The sequence below is a fragment of the Hemiscyllium ocellatum genome, chromosome 32 (genome assembly GCF_020745735.1).
Source record: "Hemiscyllium ocellatum isolate sHemOce1 chromosome 32, sHemOce1.pat.X.cur, whole genome shotgun sequence".
NCBI classification, from domain to species: domain Eukaryota; kingdom Metazoa; phylum Chordata; class Chondrichthyes; order Orectolobiformes; family Hemiscylliidae; genus Hemiscyllium; species Hemiscyllium ocellatum.
In genome coordinates, this window is record NC_083432.1 from 14969980 (window position 1) to 14988865 (window position 18886).

The following is an 18886-nucleotide window of genomic DNA, read 5'->3' on the forward strand; positions in this document are numbered from 1 at the left end:
GCAGTTGATGGAGTATTGGGATGACAGTTCTGAACACCAAACTCCAGAAAGATTGTTAGGACCTTCAGAGAGGTGACAGCAGATATTGACTGGAATGGCACAGAATAAGAAACCTCAGTTGTTGGAAAAACTGCAGAAAGTGTGTTGCTGTCTTTAGAATAGAGAAGGTTAAGCAAACATTGAATAGAGGGTGTTCATACGGTAAATAAAGAAACAACTTCCAGTGGCAGGAGGTAACCAGAAGTCAAAGATTTAAAGCAATTGGCAAAACAACCAAGCGGGAGATGAGAAGTTTTTCCTTAATACAGCAAGTTGTTATAATCTGGAATGTGCTTCTGGAGATGGGGGTGGAAGCAGTTTCCATACCAACTTTCAAAAGGACATTGGGAAAATGTGTGCATAATTTGTGTGGCTATGGGAAAAGGGCAAGGAAATATTAGAACAATTAGATTAGTCTCTCAACCAGAGTAGGCAATGATAGGCAAATGACCATTTTCAACGAAAACTGATATGGCTGCAGATTTATAGGAACAATACATCTTGATTCCAACTTGAATGCATGAACTTTATTTCTTTGATGTTGCGCTTGCACTGCAGAACAGCCTTAAGATGCTGCTGTGTAATATTGTTTCAGGATCCCATGCCAAAATCCTGCCTATGTAAATATTATGGGGCAATTTTTGAGGTAGCCAAGGCATTAAGCAATTGAAATGAACACAGAGATCAAAATGCTACATGCCCAAGATTGTATACTGTTACACAGATTATTAAGTTGCTATCAGAAATTTAATTTGAATCCCTGAGCTTACTCAATGTCCATGCAGTGGAAATCCTGCTTCTCTATCGTGAACAGGTGGACTGAGCACGTTATCCATCCAATGGCTACAAAATTGGCGACTTCAATGTCAGTGGCAGGTTTCATATGCCTATTAGCAGCCATGCAGACTCACCTGTGGATACTGGTTTATTCTGTAGGCCTCCAGTTTTCCCTTGGGCAGCACCAATGCCTTTCAATTGGATGGCAGGGCTGTTGCTGTTAGAGCTGACATTGGCAATCCCATATGAAAGTAAACACAGCATTAGGATAGCAATGAAGCAAATCCATAGGTGGATTAGCAGATGCAGGTAGTTTAAACAAATGCATTAAGGGATTCCTTTTGCCTAGGTAAGCCAATACTTTGACCCTTTGTGATGACTGAATAGAATTTTCCAAAGCACATGACAAACAACTAACTGATTGACTAGGCATCTACAGCTTTCTCTTATTGACACACACTACAATTGGGTATGAGGATGGATTTGTAGTTATAATTATGTAGCACAAACACATCAAGAGACATACACTGACCATGTATTACATCCAATCAGTACATGTAAGTTACCTGCAGCCTTCTAGTTAACAATGAAGAGATGAGGAAAGTGTTTTGTTTGCCACAGCGGTCCTGCCATTAAGAAGCTTTATTTGTAATTACATCATGTTTCTAAATTATCTTACTTTCAGAGTATGGGCTTAGTCATTTGGTTAACAAAATAAACCTTGTAACTTCAATTTAAAACGTTCAGCTACATCGTAATCTGAGATTTTGGCCCAATTTATATGCATTCCCATTTCTGGTTATTTTGTCTGACAACGGAGAGGAGTTTGGGTTTTCAGCTATATCCAGCAATTCCACCTTGCACCTTCATCATCGGCCTGGCCATTTCAAATGCAACTTTGTAATTTTGATGGGGTCAGGTGTGTTCCACAGAATCACTGGATGACTCTTGTCCTGAAGTCAGCCAAAGTAAACAGTTGCTCAACATGTGCATTGAAATACACTGCACCCCTTTTATCCCATCTTAAAGCTATCAACTATTCACCATTCCAAAAAGCTGTTATCCAGTACAGATCTATTCATTTTATGTTAATAAACACATCAGCATTGAAAAACCATGATGAAGAATAACTTATCACAGGTCAATGAAGATGTCAATCAAACAAAACTTGCACTTCATTCTGTAGAGTTGCCAAAATTGCCCATTATGTTCAGTGGATTAATCATTCTCAGAGCTCAGCCAGCCACATCACCCATGACTCCTTTGCCGCATGGGATTTGCCTCTGGAGGTGTGAACAATGCCTCCCTGAACCCAAATATTCCTAAAAACAATGGTGGGTGGGGGCCTTAACGATGGCAGGTTTGCAAACTTTCTAAAGTCTCATTTCTGGTTTCCTTCATGAATATCTGGTCATTGCTTGTCAAAGGATACTCAGGTCACATAGAAGAACTACGCTACATGGCCACTAATTTTTCAGGACACTTCACATTTTTTGCATTTTGGAACTTTTAGGATTGCAATTGTTGTGGAGGTGTAAGTGTGTACTGTACCGTTAAGAGAGGGGAAGCTAGCAAGGACTGACTGAAAGCACAGAGTGTACGGAACAATTTACACTTGGTTGAAGCAAATAGTTGGAGTTGCGTTGCCATGGAACAAAAACAAATTCAAATTTGGCCACTAAGTTTAAACTATGCCCCAGATACCAAAACCCATTTGAATTTAGTGTTTTGACGACATCAAACCAATGAAATGATTGACATTTTATGGCATTAACCAGACATTTTGAACAATTAGAGGGAGAACTGCCAAGGAAACCAACAAGTAGTGACTGCTAAGTGAATAGCTCTCTGAAAGGTACCTGCCCACAAGACATTTGTGCAACAGAAGACCAAAGCTGATCGAGAAAAATCTACAAAGGAGAAATGACAAAGCTGACTGGTTTTGAAATGTAATCTTTTATTGTAAATCTTAATCGAGGTTTTTTTCCGATCAGTATTGTAGAGTGGGAGTTAAAAGATAGGTTTACGAGAAAGAAGTTGTAAATAGTGTTTAATGTTTTCTGTTGGATATAAAGAATAAAACTGTTAATTTTTATTTTAAATAGTGAAATCTGGGATATTTCTTTGCCTTTCAAAATTTAACAGATTACGGCACAAGGTGAACTTCTCTATGTGTCGAGTTTAAATTAGCAGAGGGGTTTACCTAATGTCATAATACATTTTCTCCCAATTACCAGGTCTCCATTGGTTTAGTTTTCTTAGGTTAAAACTTCAAATGTTAGAAAAACAAATATTTGATACCATAAAACCATGGCCTCTAATCCTGAAAGGTTACTTTGACATTATTAACTCCTATATAAGCAACTCTACAGTCCTTCTGTGGTTAGCTTCATCACCTGCTGGAAATTTGAGGTGTACAAGTGGCAGGGAAAGACTATTTTCAGCAAGAGAGAATCTAATCATCTACCCTAGATGTTCAATTACATCTCCATCACTGAATTCCCGACCATCAACATCCTGGAGGTCATAAATACTGTAGCTACAACAGCAGGTCAGAGTCCAGAATTACTGCAAATAACTCATGGACTATTGTCTTGATGTTGTTGTGACTGTTTTACAGCTTCTAGGTATACAGGGTCCTCTGTGGAGCAGGCAGGTGGGAGTTTTCTTCCCTGAAGTGAATTGGTTGGATTTTTCATTACAAAACTGTAGCTTCTATAGTCTACCAAATATGTTGCCTTCAATCTTAATAAGTCTTGTACTTGTGAACTCTCTCATTGTTAGTGGCACAATAATCATGACAAAAAATAATCCCAATTCTGTTTACAAATGTGTTATACAATACAATGTATTAAATAACATTATGACCATGATTCCTCGCAAGATCTGTTTGCCTCTCAACATTTTGGTCATTTGTTTGCAACATGTCTTACAATGTTAAAGATACTAAATAAACATAAGTAGCATGGTATAAGTAGATAGAATCCCTACAGTGTGGAAGGAGGTCATTCAGTCCAGTAAATCCACACCAACCTCCTAAAGAGCATTTCACTCAGACCCACCTCCCTACTCTATCAACCTGCATTTGCCATGGCTAATCTGGTTAGCCTGCACATCCCTGGACACTATGGGCAATTTAGCATGATAATTTAAGCAGTCCACCTTCTTAGCTGAAATGACTGAAGTTCTTAGCCTGCTGTGGAATTAAGCAGGTTACACAGCTGCTTGGAGTGCCACCAATATCTAAATCTTGACTTGCAAATATAAAATAATAAATGCATTTGCTACCAGCCTTAGTTATTTAATTTGAACATGACCTGATACAAATGACAATAACATTCACTACTTTGACACACCAACTTTACAACTACTTTCTGTGTTGATGGAATACTTAGAATTCTATATTAAAGACATGGAAAAATTGGCTCCCTGTTAAATGATTATTTATTTTTGACTGGACTACTTTCTGAGAACTGAAAACGTAAGGCCTTGTGTTATGCACTGCAGGCAGATATTGCAGCAATATCTGAGGGGAACTTCCATCCGAGAGATGCACTGATTAACCAAATCATAACTACTGAGAAAGAAAGTAAGTTTATCCATTAAGTTTGTTGTTCCTTCACCTGCTTGTAACTGAATGCGCACACACATCTGACATAAATGTTTTGATTAATTATCTGGGCCAGATTCAACTCATAACAAGTAAGAAAAACCAGTATCATGAAGAACCTATACAATCCCCATCATTATCTTAATATTAAAGGACTGGTTTAGAAGTAACAATTAAGAATTAACAGGAAATCCACCTAGTTTAAACAAGAACAACTTTAAAAACTGGCGCAACATATCTGGATCCAAAGCATGAATCATACAAGTCTAATAAACAGATATAGCAAGTAATTATGACAGCTAATAAAATATTATTGCTTATTGTGTGAGGAATTGAATACAAAAGTAGGATGCTTATACTTCACTTATACAGGGCTTTGGTGAGATTGTTGAGAGTTTTGTGTACAGCAGTAGTCTCTTTTTAAGTAACTTTTCTTTTAAGATTAGATTCCTACAGTGTGGAAACAGGCCCTTCAGCCCAATAAGTCCACAATAACCCTCTGAAGAGTAACCCACCCAGACCAATTCCCCTACATTTAGCCCTGACTAATGCACCTAACATTATGGGCAATTTAGCATGGCTAATTCACCTGATCTGCACATCTTTGGATTGTGGGAGGAAATCAGAGTACCCGGAGGAAACCCACACAGACATGGGGAGAATGTCTGTGTGGAGATTGCACAGTCACCTAAGGTTGGAATCAAACCCGAGTGCAGTATAGTGGAATTCGTTCAAAGGCTTATTGGACAGAGACTGGAATGAGGAATATTAAGACAAGCGGGTGGCATGTTGGCCCAGTGGTTAGCACTGCTGCCTCTCAGCGCCTGTGACCCAGGTTCGATTCCAGCCTTAGATGACCATCTGTGTGGAGTTTGCACATTCGCCCCGTGTCTGTGTGGGTTTCCTCCGGGTGCTCCAGTTTCCTCCCACAGTCCAAAGATGTGCAGGTTAGGGAAACTGACCATGCTAAATTGTCCATTGTGTTCTGGGATGTGTAGATTAGGTACATTAGTCGGGGAAATGTAAAGTAATAGGATAGGGGAATGGGTCTGGGTGCGATATTCTTTGGAGCGTTGGTCTGGACTTGTTGGGCCAAATGGCCTGTTTCCACACTGCCGGAATTCTATGGATCTACTCTAGGCTTGTATCCACTGGAGTTTAGAATAAACTCATCTCTTAGTCATCTAACATATAAGAAGCTGAGGGGTCTTCACAGGATGCACTGGAAAGGATGTTTCCACTTTCAGGAGAATCCAGATTCAAAAGTGTCTGTTTAAAAATATGTAGGAGGAGAAAGTTTGTGGGTTCTCTTCCTCAAGGGGTGGTGAAAGCACAGTGCTTGATTGTCTTTAAAACACAAGTAGATAGATTCTTGATCTGAAAGGGTGTGCATCATGTCTGTATTACAAGGGAATTGAGAGCAATCATGTCAGCTGTGATCTTATTGAATGGTGGAGCAGGCTCAGGGGGATGAGTGGACTATTTCTGCTACTAATTCATACATTTGTATGTTCACATTAGAACATACTGTGTGGAGTTTGCACGTTCTCCCCGTGTCTGCGTGGGTTTCCTCCGGGTGCTCCGGTTTCCTCCCACAGTCCAAAGATGTGCGGGTCAGGTGAATTGGCCATGCTAAATTGCCCGTAGTGTTAGGTAAGGGGTAAATGTAGGGGTATGGGTGGGTTTCGCTTCGGCGGGTCGGTGTGGACTTGTTGGGCCGAAGGGCCTGTTTCCACACTGTAAGTCTAATCTAATCTAAACAGCATTTACCAAAGTGTGAGTTGAACGTTTGTGGTTGTGCATTCTGAGGTTACCATCCTTCATCTTGGTTTCTTCAGTCTGACCACCTCCACCATCACCTTCAACCCCCATCCATTGGCACTCTGACCCCTCTAACCATTCATCAAAGGGTCAAAATAATTTTCAAGCCTCAAACTGGGCTCTCAATGGGACAGAGTTTGGGTAGCATGTATTAGTACACTTTTTCACAGACAGCTGAAATCTTGTCAGTCATGCTGGATGTTTTAGGTGTGGAAGAATTGTAAACCTTGATAATTATGTTGGGCCTTGCAGGGCTTGGAAAGAGAAATGAGATATATTGATTAACCCTATTTTAATCTCACACAATGAGTGTGTGCAATTTCCCGGTTCAAAGCAAACAGAACATTTTCAATTCCTCTAACCTTCTGAAGTGATTGGCCACAACACCCACAAGCTCGCCGATGCGGTTCTCATTGGCTGGCTGCATTTTATCAAGGCACACAATGAGGTCTTTATTATCCTTGGTGTGGAACACAACAAGCTGATCTTTTCCTGTTGATACACTCACTCCAGTAACCTGCAGACAGGGGAGAAATACAATGCTGTCATCTACTTTATTGACATTATCCTTCTATCCTGAATCATATGCAATGTTTCAGAACAAATTGTCAATTTCTATGATTGTAATACACTGAGATTAGACGCTTTGTATCTGTGCTAGCTATCCACACAGCTCCAGATTCCCATATCATATCACTGAATATTATATGTTGATTTAACTCTTAAAAAAGCTCTAAACCATGACACACAGAATCACAACCTTATCTGCTTATTTGAACAGCAGATGCTGGGCAATGATGCTTTGGGTTACTTCCTGATTTTAGTTTCATTACTTTTGATTTTTCCAAGAATAGTTAAAGAATGACAGAGCCAGTGGGTATCACAGCACACCTTGTGATTGTTAAAAGCAGCACTACGTAATTGTCATCACACTGTTACTACTGTTGGAAATGCTGCTGATACTTACAAGTGAATGTTATAATACCAAGTCCTCAACATTTCACGCCAGCTATAACAGAGTCAGTACAGTTTAAAAATGTTAATTTGGACTTACTTACAGTAATGGTTGAATTTCAAGAAGTACCACACCTTTTTGAAAGGAATCAATTGTCCAAATACAACAGGCAGCATATAAAAAAGATCATGCAGGTTTCATTTTGAAATAGTCATCTCCATGCCAAAAGTTCAAGATGAACCAGCTCTCCTCATTGACCACGCAGACCTATTATGCAGAGCATTGTCCATTCTTACTGATTCACCAGAGGACACAAGCTTACTGGTCTGTTCAGAGAAAATATCCAAAGCACAGTGTGTATTTATGAGTTCGCTCTGACGCAAAAAATAGATAAGCGCAGATACTGGGCAGCAAATACTGGGCAGATACTGGGCAGCAAAGGGCAAATAACACACAATACTCAGAGAAAACAAACTTCTGACACAGAGAAACAGAAAACAACTAAATAGGAAATATCTAAAGTCATAGGTTTACTGTTGGCATGGTCCAATGACATGCCTGGATACTTTCACCTGTGATACTGTGCTGAAACCTATTACCAGCTATGGTGGGATCTTGGAGATATGGAGATAGATTACAGATTGTTCTTCTTAGAGAAAGAAACTCTGATAAGCAATTGATAAAAGTCATGAAGGGTTTGGACAGAAAAAAAATTGTTCCCATAGGTGGAAGAATCAACAATGAGAGGACACAACCTCAGGATGACTGACAAAAATAAAAGCATTGGGGTCATGAGTTTAACAATAACAAAAATTGCTGGAAAAGCTCAGCAGGTCTGGCAGCATCTGTGGAGCGAAATTGGGACCACCGTTTCTGGTTGAGTGACCCTTCCTCAGAACTGGGGTCACAGGTAAAGACAATTTTCAAGCAGTGTGACTGGGAATGCACTGTCTTAGAGAACATGGTGGTGGTAGGTTCAATCATGGTTTTCAAAAAGGAATTGAATAATTTTATGAAGACAGAAACAATTTCAGGATTACAGGAAAAGAGCTTAGGGGCAGGACTGGCTGGGTTGCTTTTGCAGAGACAGCGTTAGCAAAAAAAAGTGATAGCCCTATTTTGCAGTGAAAAAAAAATCACAACACCAAGTTATAGTCCAACAGGTTTATTTGGAAGAATGAGCTTTCGGAGTGCTGCACCTTCATCTGGTGATTGTGGAGAATAAGATTGTAAGCCACAGAATTCATAGCAGAAGTTTACAGTGTGATGGAACTGAAATTATACATTAAAGACCTGGATTGTTTGTTAAGTCTCTCATCTTTTACAATGACCATGTCGGTTTCAGTTCTTTCATATGGAAATAGCTAAACTTTTTTAAAAGGCTACATTCTCAATTGAACTTTAACAATTGGCATCATGTCAGCCTAGATAATGTATTGAAGGTGTTACCTTTCTGTGTGAGGCTGTCTGTGTCACAATGATCAGACTGATGCTAATCTAAAAAATGGATTTACAGAACCTTACATGGATTCATGCAGTTTTTCAGCAAAGTGAAATGTAATTCTGCAAGTACATATTCACCCTACAAATGTGCATGTGAGTGTGTGTGCGCGTGTGCGTGCGCGCACACGCATGTTTGGGGGTGGTGGTGATATGAGTGTCTGTGAGAGGGTTTGTTTATATGTGTGGGTGAGAGTGTAAAGGGGTCTAAGTCTGTGAGAGGATGTGTGGGGGAAGGAATGTGTGAGCATATGAGGAAGAGTCTGTGTGAGTGTGTGTCTGTGTGGGGGAGGGAATGTGTGAGTGTATGAGAAAGTGTGTGTGTGAGTGTGTGTAGGATTGTGTGTGCGCGTGTGTTGGAGAGTCTGTGTGTGTTTGTTTGTGTGTGTCCATCTGACTGTGTGTTTAGATTGCAATGGGGACACCTGCAGTGTGATATGAACCCAAGGTCCCAGTTGAGACCATCCCCATTGGTACCGAACTTGGCTATCAGTCTCTGCTCGGCCACTTTTCGAAGTCCGTCTTGGAGGACGGTCACCCAAAGGTCTGAGGTCTAATGTCCCTGACGGCTGAAGTGTTCCCCGACTGGGAGAGAACACTCCTGTCTGTTGATTGTTCTGTGGTGTCCATTCATTTGTTGCCATGGCCTCTGTTTGGTCTTGCCAATGTACCATGCCCCAGGGCATCCTTGCCTGTAGCGCACAAGAAAGACAATGTTGGCTGAGTCGCATGAATGCCTGCCACATTTGTGGTGGGACGTGTCCCCACATGTAATGGTGGTATCTGTGTTGACATTCTGACACGTCTTGCAGCGTCTACCGTGACTTGATTGTATGGTGTTGTCCTGAAAATCGGACAGTTTGCTACAAACAATGATCTATTTGAGGTTTCGTGACTGTTTAAAGGTGGGAAGTGGAGGTGTGGGGAAGGTCTTGGCGAGGTGCACGTCCTCACTGATAATGCGTTGCAGGCTGCGAAGAACATGGTGGAGTCTTTTGGCTCTTGGGAAATGCTGGACAAGGAAGGGCAGCTCATGTCTGTCACCTGAGGTCGTTCATTCTGAATGACGATGGCTTCTCCTTTATCTGCTGTTTAGTCAACTAAGGAGTCAACTTGGACCCCACTGGCAAGCTGCAGGCAAGGATGCCCTGAGGCATGGTACATTGGTGAGACCAAATAGAGGTTATGGCAACGGAAACGGATGAATGGATACCGCAGAACAAACAACATACAGGAGTGTTCCCTCCCAGTCAGGGTACACTTCAGTGATCCGCGACATTCGACATTGGAGCTTCGGGTGTCCTTCCTCCAAGATGGACGTCGGGACAGGCAACAATGAAAAGTGCTTGAGCAGAGGCTGATAGCCAAGTTCAGTACCAATGGGGATGGTCTCACTGGGCCTTGGGTTCATGTCACACTACAAGTGATCCCATTGCACTATTTTCACACACACACACACACATCCTCTCACAGACCTAAAGCCCTTTATACACATACATCTTCTCACAGAAACTCAAACCGCCCCAGACAGACAGACATATTGGTTGAATTTGTACTTGCAGAATTACATTTTACTTTGCTCAAAAACTGCATGAATCCATGTAAGATTGTGTAAATCCATTTTTTTATTAGAATTTGGATTAGTCTGATCATTGTGGCACAGACAGCCTCACACTGGGAGTTAACACCTTCAATACATTTTCTGGGCTGACATGACACCAATTGTTAAAGTTCACTTGTGAATGTAACTTTTAAAAAAAGTTTAGCAATTTCCATATGAAAGAACTGAAACCAACAAGGTCATTCTGAAAAATGAGAGACTTAATAAACAATCCAGGTCTTCTTAAATGTATAATTTCAGTTCCATCACACTGTAAACTTCTGCTATAAATTCTGTGTCTTACAATCTTATTGTTCACAACCACTTGATGAAGAAGCAGCACTCTGAAAGCCAGTGCTTCCAAATAAACCTGACGGACTATAACTTGGTGTTGTGTGATTTTTAACTTTGTACAAACCCAATCCAACACCGCCATCTACAAATCCTGATACTTTGCATAGTGTGAGTCTTCTATGCATAGTTTTATTGCAACTGGAACATTACAATAAGGTGACAATTAGCAATGTCAGACACTACTGTTCATACACAGTGCTCTGTGACTGATTCACAAATTTCACCAAACATGGAACAATCAAAGCATAACATTTTGCCCTAGCACAAGGGATGGGCTGACCAAAAAGTGGTGGGGTGGGATAGCTCAGGAACTTTCATCACATTTCTAATCTCCGCAACCTTGTTCATGGAAACATTTTTTTTGTATCTAGAGAGCTTTTGACATGAAGTCTCACAGCATTTGCGCTGTAACTGAAAGCAGCTGTGAGAAAGTTTATTGGGTTGCTCCTCGGGATGAAAGGGTTAACATGTGTTTGGTATGCTTACCTTTATTTGTCAGTGCATTGAATATAGGAGTTGGGAGGTTATATAGAGGCTGCATAGGACATTGCCTAACCAATGTTTGGAATACTGTGTGCAATTCTAATCTCCCTCCTATACGAAGGAATGCTGTGACACTTGAAAGGGTTCAGAAAAGATTTACAAGGATGTTGCCAGAGTTGGAGGGTTTGAGCTACAGGGAGAGGCTGAATAGTCTGGGACTGTTTTCCCTGGAGCATGGGAGGTTCTTGGGTGACGTTATAGAGGTTTATTAAATCATGAGGGACATGGATAGGGTAAATAGACAAGAGCATTTCCCCAGGATGGGGGAGTCAAAAACTAGAGGGCATAGGTTTAAAGTGAGGGGGGAAATATTTAAAAGGGACCTAAAGTACAACCTTTTCATGCTGAGGGTAGTGTGTGCATGGAATGGGCTGCCAGAGGAAGTGGAGGAGGCTAGTGCAATTACTATACTTAAAAGGCATCTAGAAGGGTACACAAATAGGAAGGGGTGAGAGAGAAATAGCCCAAATATTGGCAAATGGGACGAGATTTATCCAGGATATCTGGATGGCATGGACAAGTTGAATCAAAGGGTCTGTTTCCATGCTGTACATTTCTATGACTCTAAATATGAAATTTGGGAGTAGGACTAGGCCATTCAGCCCTTTGAGCCTGTTCTACCATTCAATATGACCATGGTTGACCATCCAACCCAGTACCCTGTTCCTACTTTCAACTCATATCCTTGGATCCCTTTATTTGCAAGAACTATGTCTTCAGCTTTCTTGAATGTTGTCCTCTGAGGACTCAGTAATTTGGGGCTTCTACTCATTGAAGCTTAGGAGAATGAGAGGTGAGCTTGTTCAAACCAAGAAGATTTTGACAAGCTTGATTGGATGATTGCTGAGAAGACGTTTCCCTCCTTGGAGGAATCTAAAAATAAGAATGATCAAAACAAGGTGAGATGCAGTTATAGAAGTGATAAAGCCGATATTCTCTTCCCCAGAGAGCAGTAGAAGCAGGGCCACTAAATATATTCATGGCTGAATTAGCCAGATTTTTGATCTATTAAGCTGTAAAGGGCTTTGAAGTCTCAGCAGGAAACTGGACTTAAGGCCACAACTTGATTAGCCAGGATTTCGATGAATGACAGAGCAGGCTTGAGGGAGGTTGAATAGACTACTCCTGTTCTTAATTTTTATGATGTTGTGAGCATGGAGCTACACAAGGAATAATGAATACTGTGCACCAAGTCAGACTGGGGGAGTGATTGACACCTGGGTCAGATTTGCACTGAGAATCATTGACAATGGCTTGGCTAAGGGCAAGCAGCAGGGGTTCAGGATAATGATTTCTCAAAGAGCTGATATAGTCATGAAGGACCCAATGGTCTGATGAAAGGCAATAAGATGGCTAACCCATTATTTAATTTTTCTTTACCACTAACACAAATAATAATTTTTTAAAAATGAAGTTTCAGCTCACTGAAATACATTAGTTTAAATCTTGGCATCTGACCTCCGAAGCATCTCCACTGTAAAAGCTTTTATTTTAAATCAATACGTAACATTAGCAATCTCAATCACATTCCCTCTTCCCCCAAACACCCAACCTCTTTTTTTTCTCTCTCCTGGAAATTCAAGAGCAGCTTTGTCCAGAACAGAAGCAATATGGACATTTGCCAGCTATCTATAAAGGGAAAAGTGATGTCATTTTAATTTGTCTATTAAACTGGTTTCAGCTGTAACTGCAAGCATCTCAAGTTCAGAAGAAAGATAAATTGAAATGGGACAATGCAGTATAGGCACAATTCAGTCACCCCATTTCAAGCTGTCACTCTTTAATGCCTGTTAGTATACACTGCCAATATTCAGGAAGCAATTAGTATTCCACTGCTCATCCTGAACACCAAACACTTATACTGCAAAGCTACAGACAGCTGGAAAGCAAATACTTTAACCCTTCCCACTTCTTCAACAGCTTTCAATATCATAAGCTTCTTACTGCAAAGCTTTTCTGAAGTGTCATAAGGTAGATTGAAGACTAATAAACAATAGTTGAATTCATCAGATTATTCAATCAAGCCAAAAAAATTGCAGTTTGGTGAATGCTACAGAGATCCTCAAACAGTTAACTTTTAATTCCTGGCATAATTGATGCTAACTTTGGTACTGGTAATGTGCTTTGACCTTCCCCACAGTGATTATTGCAACTATCCTTTAATTTAGAGAGACACGTTGAGGTTTGCAAGTCAAGCAGTGTGATTATTTTATGTTCACTATGTCTCTGTACCATCTCACAGCGAGACATCAGCTGATGCAGTCTCCAAGGAGATCTCTATGGAAACTGGGTTACCACGGAAATGCTGATACTGAACTATTCTGACAGTAAGATGAATTTATCGAGGATCATCTGGGTGAAACTGCTGCAAAAAATTTCATCTTGAAGTGTTAAACACGCCCTCTCTAAGCAGGACAAAACACACAGAGAAAGCTGACAAATAAAACCCTTTTTCATAGATGAAAATGAAACTAACCAATAAACCAATGCAATAAATTGGACTGATTTTGAGAAATTGATTAAAAATTAATAATGCATCTTCTTCTCAATAAAAATTAAGTACCATTAACAAATTAATTCAAACAAATACGTTCTGCACATCTTTCTTCAAAGAAAATCTGTTTACTTTGCTGGCTTTAGAAAGATTAATATTCAGGTTATATTCATCAGGTTGTTTTTAAAGACAGAAGATGAGACAAAGATTATTCGGAGAAAAGTGCCTGTTATGGTATTGAGGCTGAAGGGTTTCAATGCACAGTCATGTGTGAACATGATGCTTAATCCAATGCTGAAGGAGAGATGCTTCACATCAGAATCTCACTGTTTTTCGGCACTGGCTTACTCGTAGATGACTTATTTTTAGTCACCTGATTAAAAAATATTTGGTTAATCTTTGCTGCATGGTTAGGTTTTCATGTTTTAGGGGAACTGGCCCTAGCAGGCTGATCAAATATATGGTTGTAGGTATTTGTGTTACAGTTCATTGCACCTCAAAAAGGCCGGATGCAGATCTGTGCCAGCAATTTCCCAAATGGCAATGATAAATTATCAGGCCATCAGGTGGGGGAGGATCTGAACGTGGGGGTTTGAGCATGTTGCAGCTGCTTCCTTGCACAAGCTTGAAGAAAATGCAAGAGCCGAGTCGAGTGAGAATGTACTGGAGTCCGATGGTGGCCAGCTACATAGTGACTCTAGCAGAACCATCACAGCTGGTCCCTGGTTTGTCTTGTCAAGCAGATATCAAAACACAATATGGGAGTGGGGCAAAACAAAGGCGGCAGACAGACAAAAGAAATTGCTGTTATATAGAGACATTTTACATAGACTTCACTAGAGTGTTACCTACATTATACAAAGGAATAGTCTTCATCACTTGATACTGCTTCAGTGGATCCAACTTGTATAGATGTCGGTCAGTGATGAAAATGGCACGGTCCTCAGATTTATTGAATCGATTTATCTATAGTGAGATAAAGACAAGTGTATAATAAACATTAACACCAATCCAAGGCAGAGCTCTTAGAAGGGTATGGGAATTATCCCAGCCAAGCCTTACAAAATCAACAATGCAGATTTCGACCAAATTTTTGGGGCTTTAATCTTTCTTCAGGTTCAGGAGGAATGGTGGTAACCCAGATTGTTTTCTCATCATGTGATATGACCTCCACAAGGTTCCTCAAATTATTGCCCTATCTCTTGGGAAGAAGAACTTATAAACATTGCTCAGTTTGAACACTTACTGCCCTGAAAGGCACCTTTAATCATTATAAGGATGCTTGGCAGATTGCACTCTGAATGATAGTTTCACCACATGTACAGATCTTTTGCACCCTGATATAACTGACCAGCATAATGGGGCTCTTCCTGTTACTAATTAAATATTATGGCATTGACCTGACATCACTAATGCAAGATAGTCACTAATTTCAGATCCAGCATCAGCCGGAATTATACAACCAGAGCTCCTCATATGCCAGTTATGTTAATCCACACACATAAGCAAAATCTCCGGTTTCTGAACAGTTAGCTGATTTTACATAGCAAATAAGTGGGAAATTGGAACAGACATACAGTAGTTCATGCTTCTTACTGCTTATTTATTGACAAGACAGACAAGCAAGATTTGTATCTTTCACAACTTTATAAAAGATATTCATAAAAGTGAGTACTGCTTTTTAATCATTCATAGAAAAAGCACCTGATTTTTCAAGCGCTTGAATTCACTGTTGGAAGTCTCAAAGTGTTACGTAAAACTTTACAGCAAACTCCCACAAATAGAAATTAGATTCATGACCAATTAGTTTATTTTAGGTTTTGACTTATGGTACAATGAGATCTTTCTGGTTCATCCTGGAAGACAGACAGCTAGGTCTCAGTTTGATTCATCCAAAAGACAATGGTTAATGCTATACAGAGAGGTCAACGAGGACAGGATTAGACGCCACTACAATTTCCTCATAATTCAATAGTGTGCCACCCCAGCATAAATTAATGAGAATTAAGAAAATAAAAGTTACACATGATACAGAATTGGCTAATAAGTCATAAAATTCCTGGATCATACTTTTATCTATCTCTTTAATACTCTTTGTCAAATAGATTTTGTGTGGGTTCCTATTGCACGTGTAGATGGAGACTTCATTTTATCATGCTATCCAATTGTCAATAGAGTTGAATGGAGTCCTGTAGCTAGGATTGCCTTACAGATTGTTGGCATATTCAGTGGGTTCAATATTATAGAGCATGATGTAATTGGCAGCTGATAACACAGGGTACATCTGTACAGTTGATGAAAAACTGATGGAATGTACAGCAGTTTTGCCTTTGGGATGATATACAATCACAAGCCTACAAAATATAATTTTCACATCAACCAGATTTGTGTCAGGACATCCGCCTCCAGGAAAACAGCAAGTAAACTCCAAACAAACTCTTTTTCATTTACAAGAATGTGTCTTCAAAGCCTAGCAGCTGTGTAGAAAGAAAAGTTTAAATGCAAATGCTCATCTTTTTCTGAGAGCAATATTTCATAGCTTCAAAGAAATTTCTCAACTACAATGATGATACCGTAGTTAGATGTCTTTGATTGTGGTCTTGTTATAATAACCCAGCCAACATGAGTGAAACACAAAATAATCCTGCCCCATATAAAGTATGGGCATTGCATGTCATATACCACCACCACTGCTCATGTAGGTGCATTGGCATAATGAGTTTTGGGAAAGTTAAGGCAACGTCTGTAAGACGAAAGTGGATTGGCACATTCAGTTTATCGACTAACCACAGTTGAAAATCAAGGCATGCCAATATGCATTCTGAAAGTCCAAAGTTATGATACACTTTGAGGTTATACTTTTGGCAGATGCAATTGCCAAAGTGACAGGGTACAGTACAATATTAAAGAATAATGAATCTTGCATATATAAGCCTCTTTCAAGTCTTTTAAATGTCTTAAACTGCATCACTGTTAATAAAGTGCACTCACCATTGTGACAATGGAAGACTGATTCACAGCAATATCCAATGTCTGACATCTTAAAGCAAGATTGTATTTTAAATCTGTTTATGGATTAAAATCCAAAACAATGTTACCTCAGTGCCAAGAATGCAGGTACGATTCCAGCCTCAGGCGTCTGTGCAGAGTTTGCACATTCGCCCAGTGTCTGCTTTCAGCTGCTCCAGTTTCCTCCCACAGTCCAAAGATGTGCAGGTTAAGTTGATTGGCCATGCTAAGTTGTCTATACTGTCCAGGTGTGTAGGTTGAATGAATTAACTTTGAGAAATGCAAGGTTATTGGGATAGCATAGGGGATGGGTCTGCTGGGATGCTCTCTGCAAGATGGATGTGGACTCGATGAGCTGACTGCTGAAAATGTGTTGCTGGTCAAAGCACAGCAGGCCAGGCAGCATCTCAGGAATAGGGAATTCGACGTTTCGAGCATAAGCCCTTCATCAGGAATCTGCAGACCTCATTTTTTACTCGAATCTGCAGACCTCATTTTTTACTCGAAATCTGCAGACCTCATTTTTTACTCAAATCTCCAGCATCTGCAGACCTCATTTTTTACTCGAATTCCTGATGAAGGGCTTATGCTCGAAACGTCGAATTCCCTATTCCTGAGATGCTGCCTGGCCTGCTGTGCTTTGACCGGCAACACATTTTCAGCTGTGATCTCCAGCATCTGCAGACCTCATTTTTTACTCGATGAGCTGACTGGCCTGCTTCCACTGATTCTATGATCAGGTATTGCTCCTCAGACATTTGTGCTACATCCCGGTATGGTGTTATTTCTGAGTGCCCTAGGTCGAGAGAAGTTGGTCTGTTTTCCTGTTCTTGCTTCCAACCAGTTTCTAGTACATGTTACAACCCTTGAAAAAGCAGGTTCAAATCTACTTGACACTTGCTGAAAAAGCATTACTTGTGATACTTCATAACCACCTCATAACTTGCTTTATCTTGCTCCTAACACAGGATCCTGGACTCCTGGTGGTGGTAGTAGACCTGGAGCTTGGATTCTTGGCAGTGCTGGTGAGATGGCGATGCTGGTGAGATAGCAGCAGCAGCAGAGCCGGGGTCTCCTGCTGCATCACCGCTGTCGTTACTGGTCTTGGAGAGGGACTCCTCGAGTAGCGGCATACCTTGGGAAGCCCTGAGCCAGACTTAGGACACCAATTTGAACAGAAGTGTAACTCTTATTTAAGTAAGTTCTTTCTATCCTTAGTTGTAACTTGAAATGGTGCTAGGTTATATCGACAAAACACTTTTACACTGTTTCGTCAAGATATAAGTGACAATAAATCATTCATTCATTTAAAAAGTCATGAATCAGTTCTGAGCAAGGGTCGCTCAACCAGAAATGTTAATTCTGATTTCTCCCCATGGATGCTGCCAGGTCTGCTGAGCTCTTCCAGCAATTTCTGTTTTTGTTTCTGATGTAAAACATCTGCAGTTCTTTCTGTTTTTATTTTGTAATGAAATCAACAACTAGTTAATCTGTTTTCATCAGTTTGGTTGAAGATTAAATATTAGGAGAGTTCATTTGCTTTTTGTCCCAAAGAGAGTGCCAATATGGTGACTTGATTTAACATATCATTTGAAAGGCAGCACTTAAAACCCGTGCAGTAGCACCAGCCTAGATTTTGTGCTCAAGGCTCTGGAAGGAGGCTTGAACACACATCCAGGTGATTCAGAGGCAAGAGTCTTAATGAGTCCAACTTTCATTAGGAAACGGCTGAGATAAAATATATTAAATGGAAAAGGAAATGCAGATTGATGGATGTAATGATAAAGTATAACTTCTAAGTGTTTAAAATGCAAATATTAACTAAAATATAATTAAGTCAAAAACTCTTTGCAGTAACTCACAAAGAATTTATTTAGGTCAAATAAACATGGACCCAAGACAAAATAATAATTACTTCACTGAATTACTTTGAAATTTGATCCAAAATGGCTAGCTGATATCATACATCTTGCTTCATGTCATGCTTCTGCCCTTGGTATTATGTTTACTGGGAACTGACATCTTTTCTGTGGTTCAATGAGTAGCATTCTCACCTCTGTTGGAGAAGTGGGATCAAATTTCACTCCAGAAAGTTCAGGCACGGTCTAGGCTGACACTCCAGTGCAGCCCTGAGGGAGTGGTGCACCAACCGAGGGGCTGTCTTTTCAAAGAGATGATAAACCT

At 40.2% G+C, this 18886-nt stretch overlaps 1 protein-coding gene across 1 annotated transcript in view; it reads right to left on the minus strand.

Annotated features, from left to right (window-relative positions):
* Positions 1–18886, minus strand: part of myo1d (myosin 1D) — a 549120-nt gene that overhangs the window by 147621 nt on the left and 382613 nt on the right. The window contains exons 20-21 of the mRNA XM_060849058.1: positions 14546–14659; positions 6610–6764 (exon numbers count right to left, since the gene is read on the minus strand). Of these exons, the coding sequence (XP_060705041.1) occupies positions 6610–6764; positions 14546–14659 (269 nt within the window). The remainder of the gene's footprint in view (positions 1–6609; positions 6765–14545; positions 14660–18886) is intronic.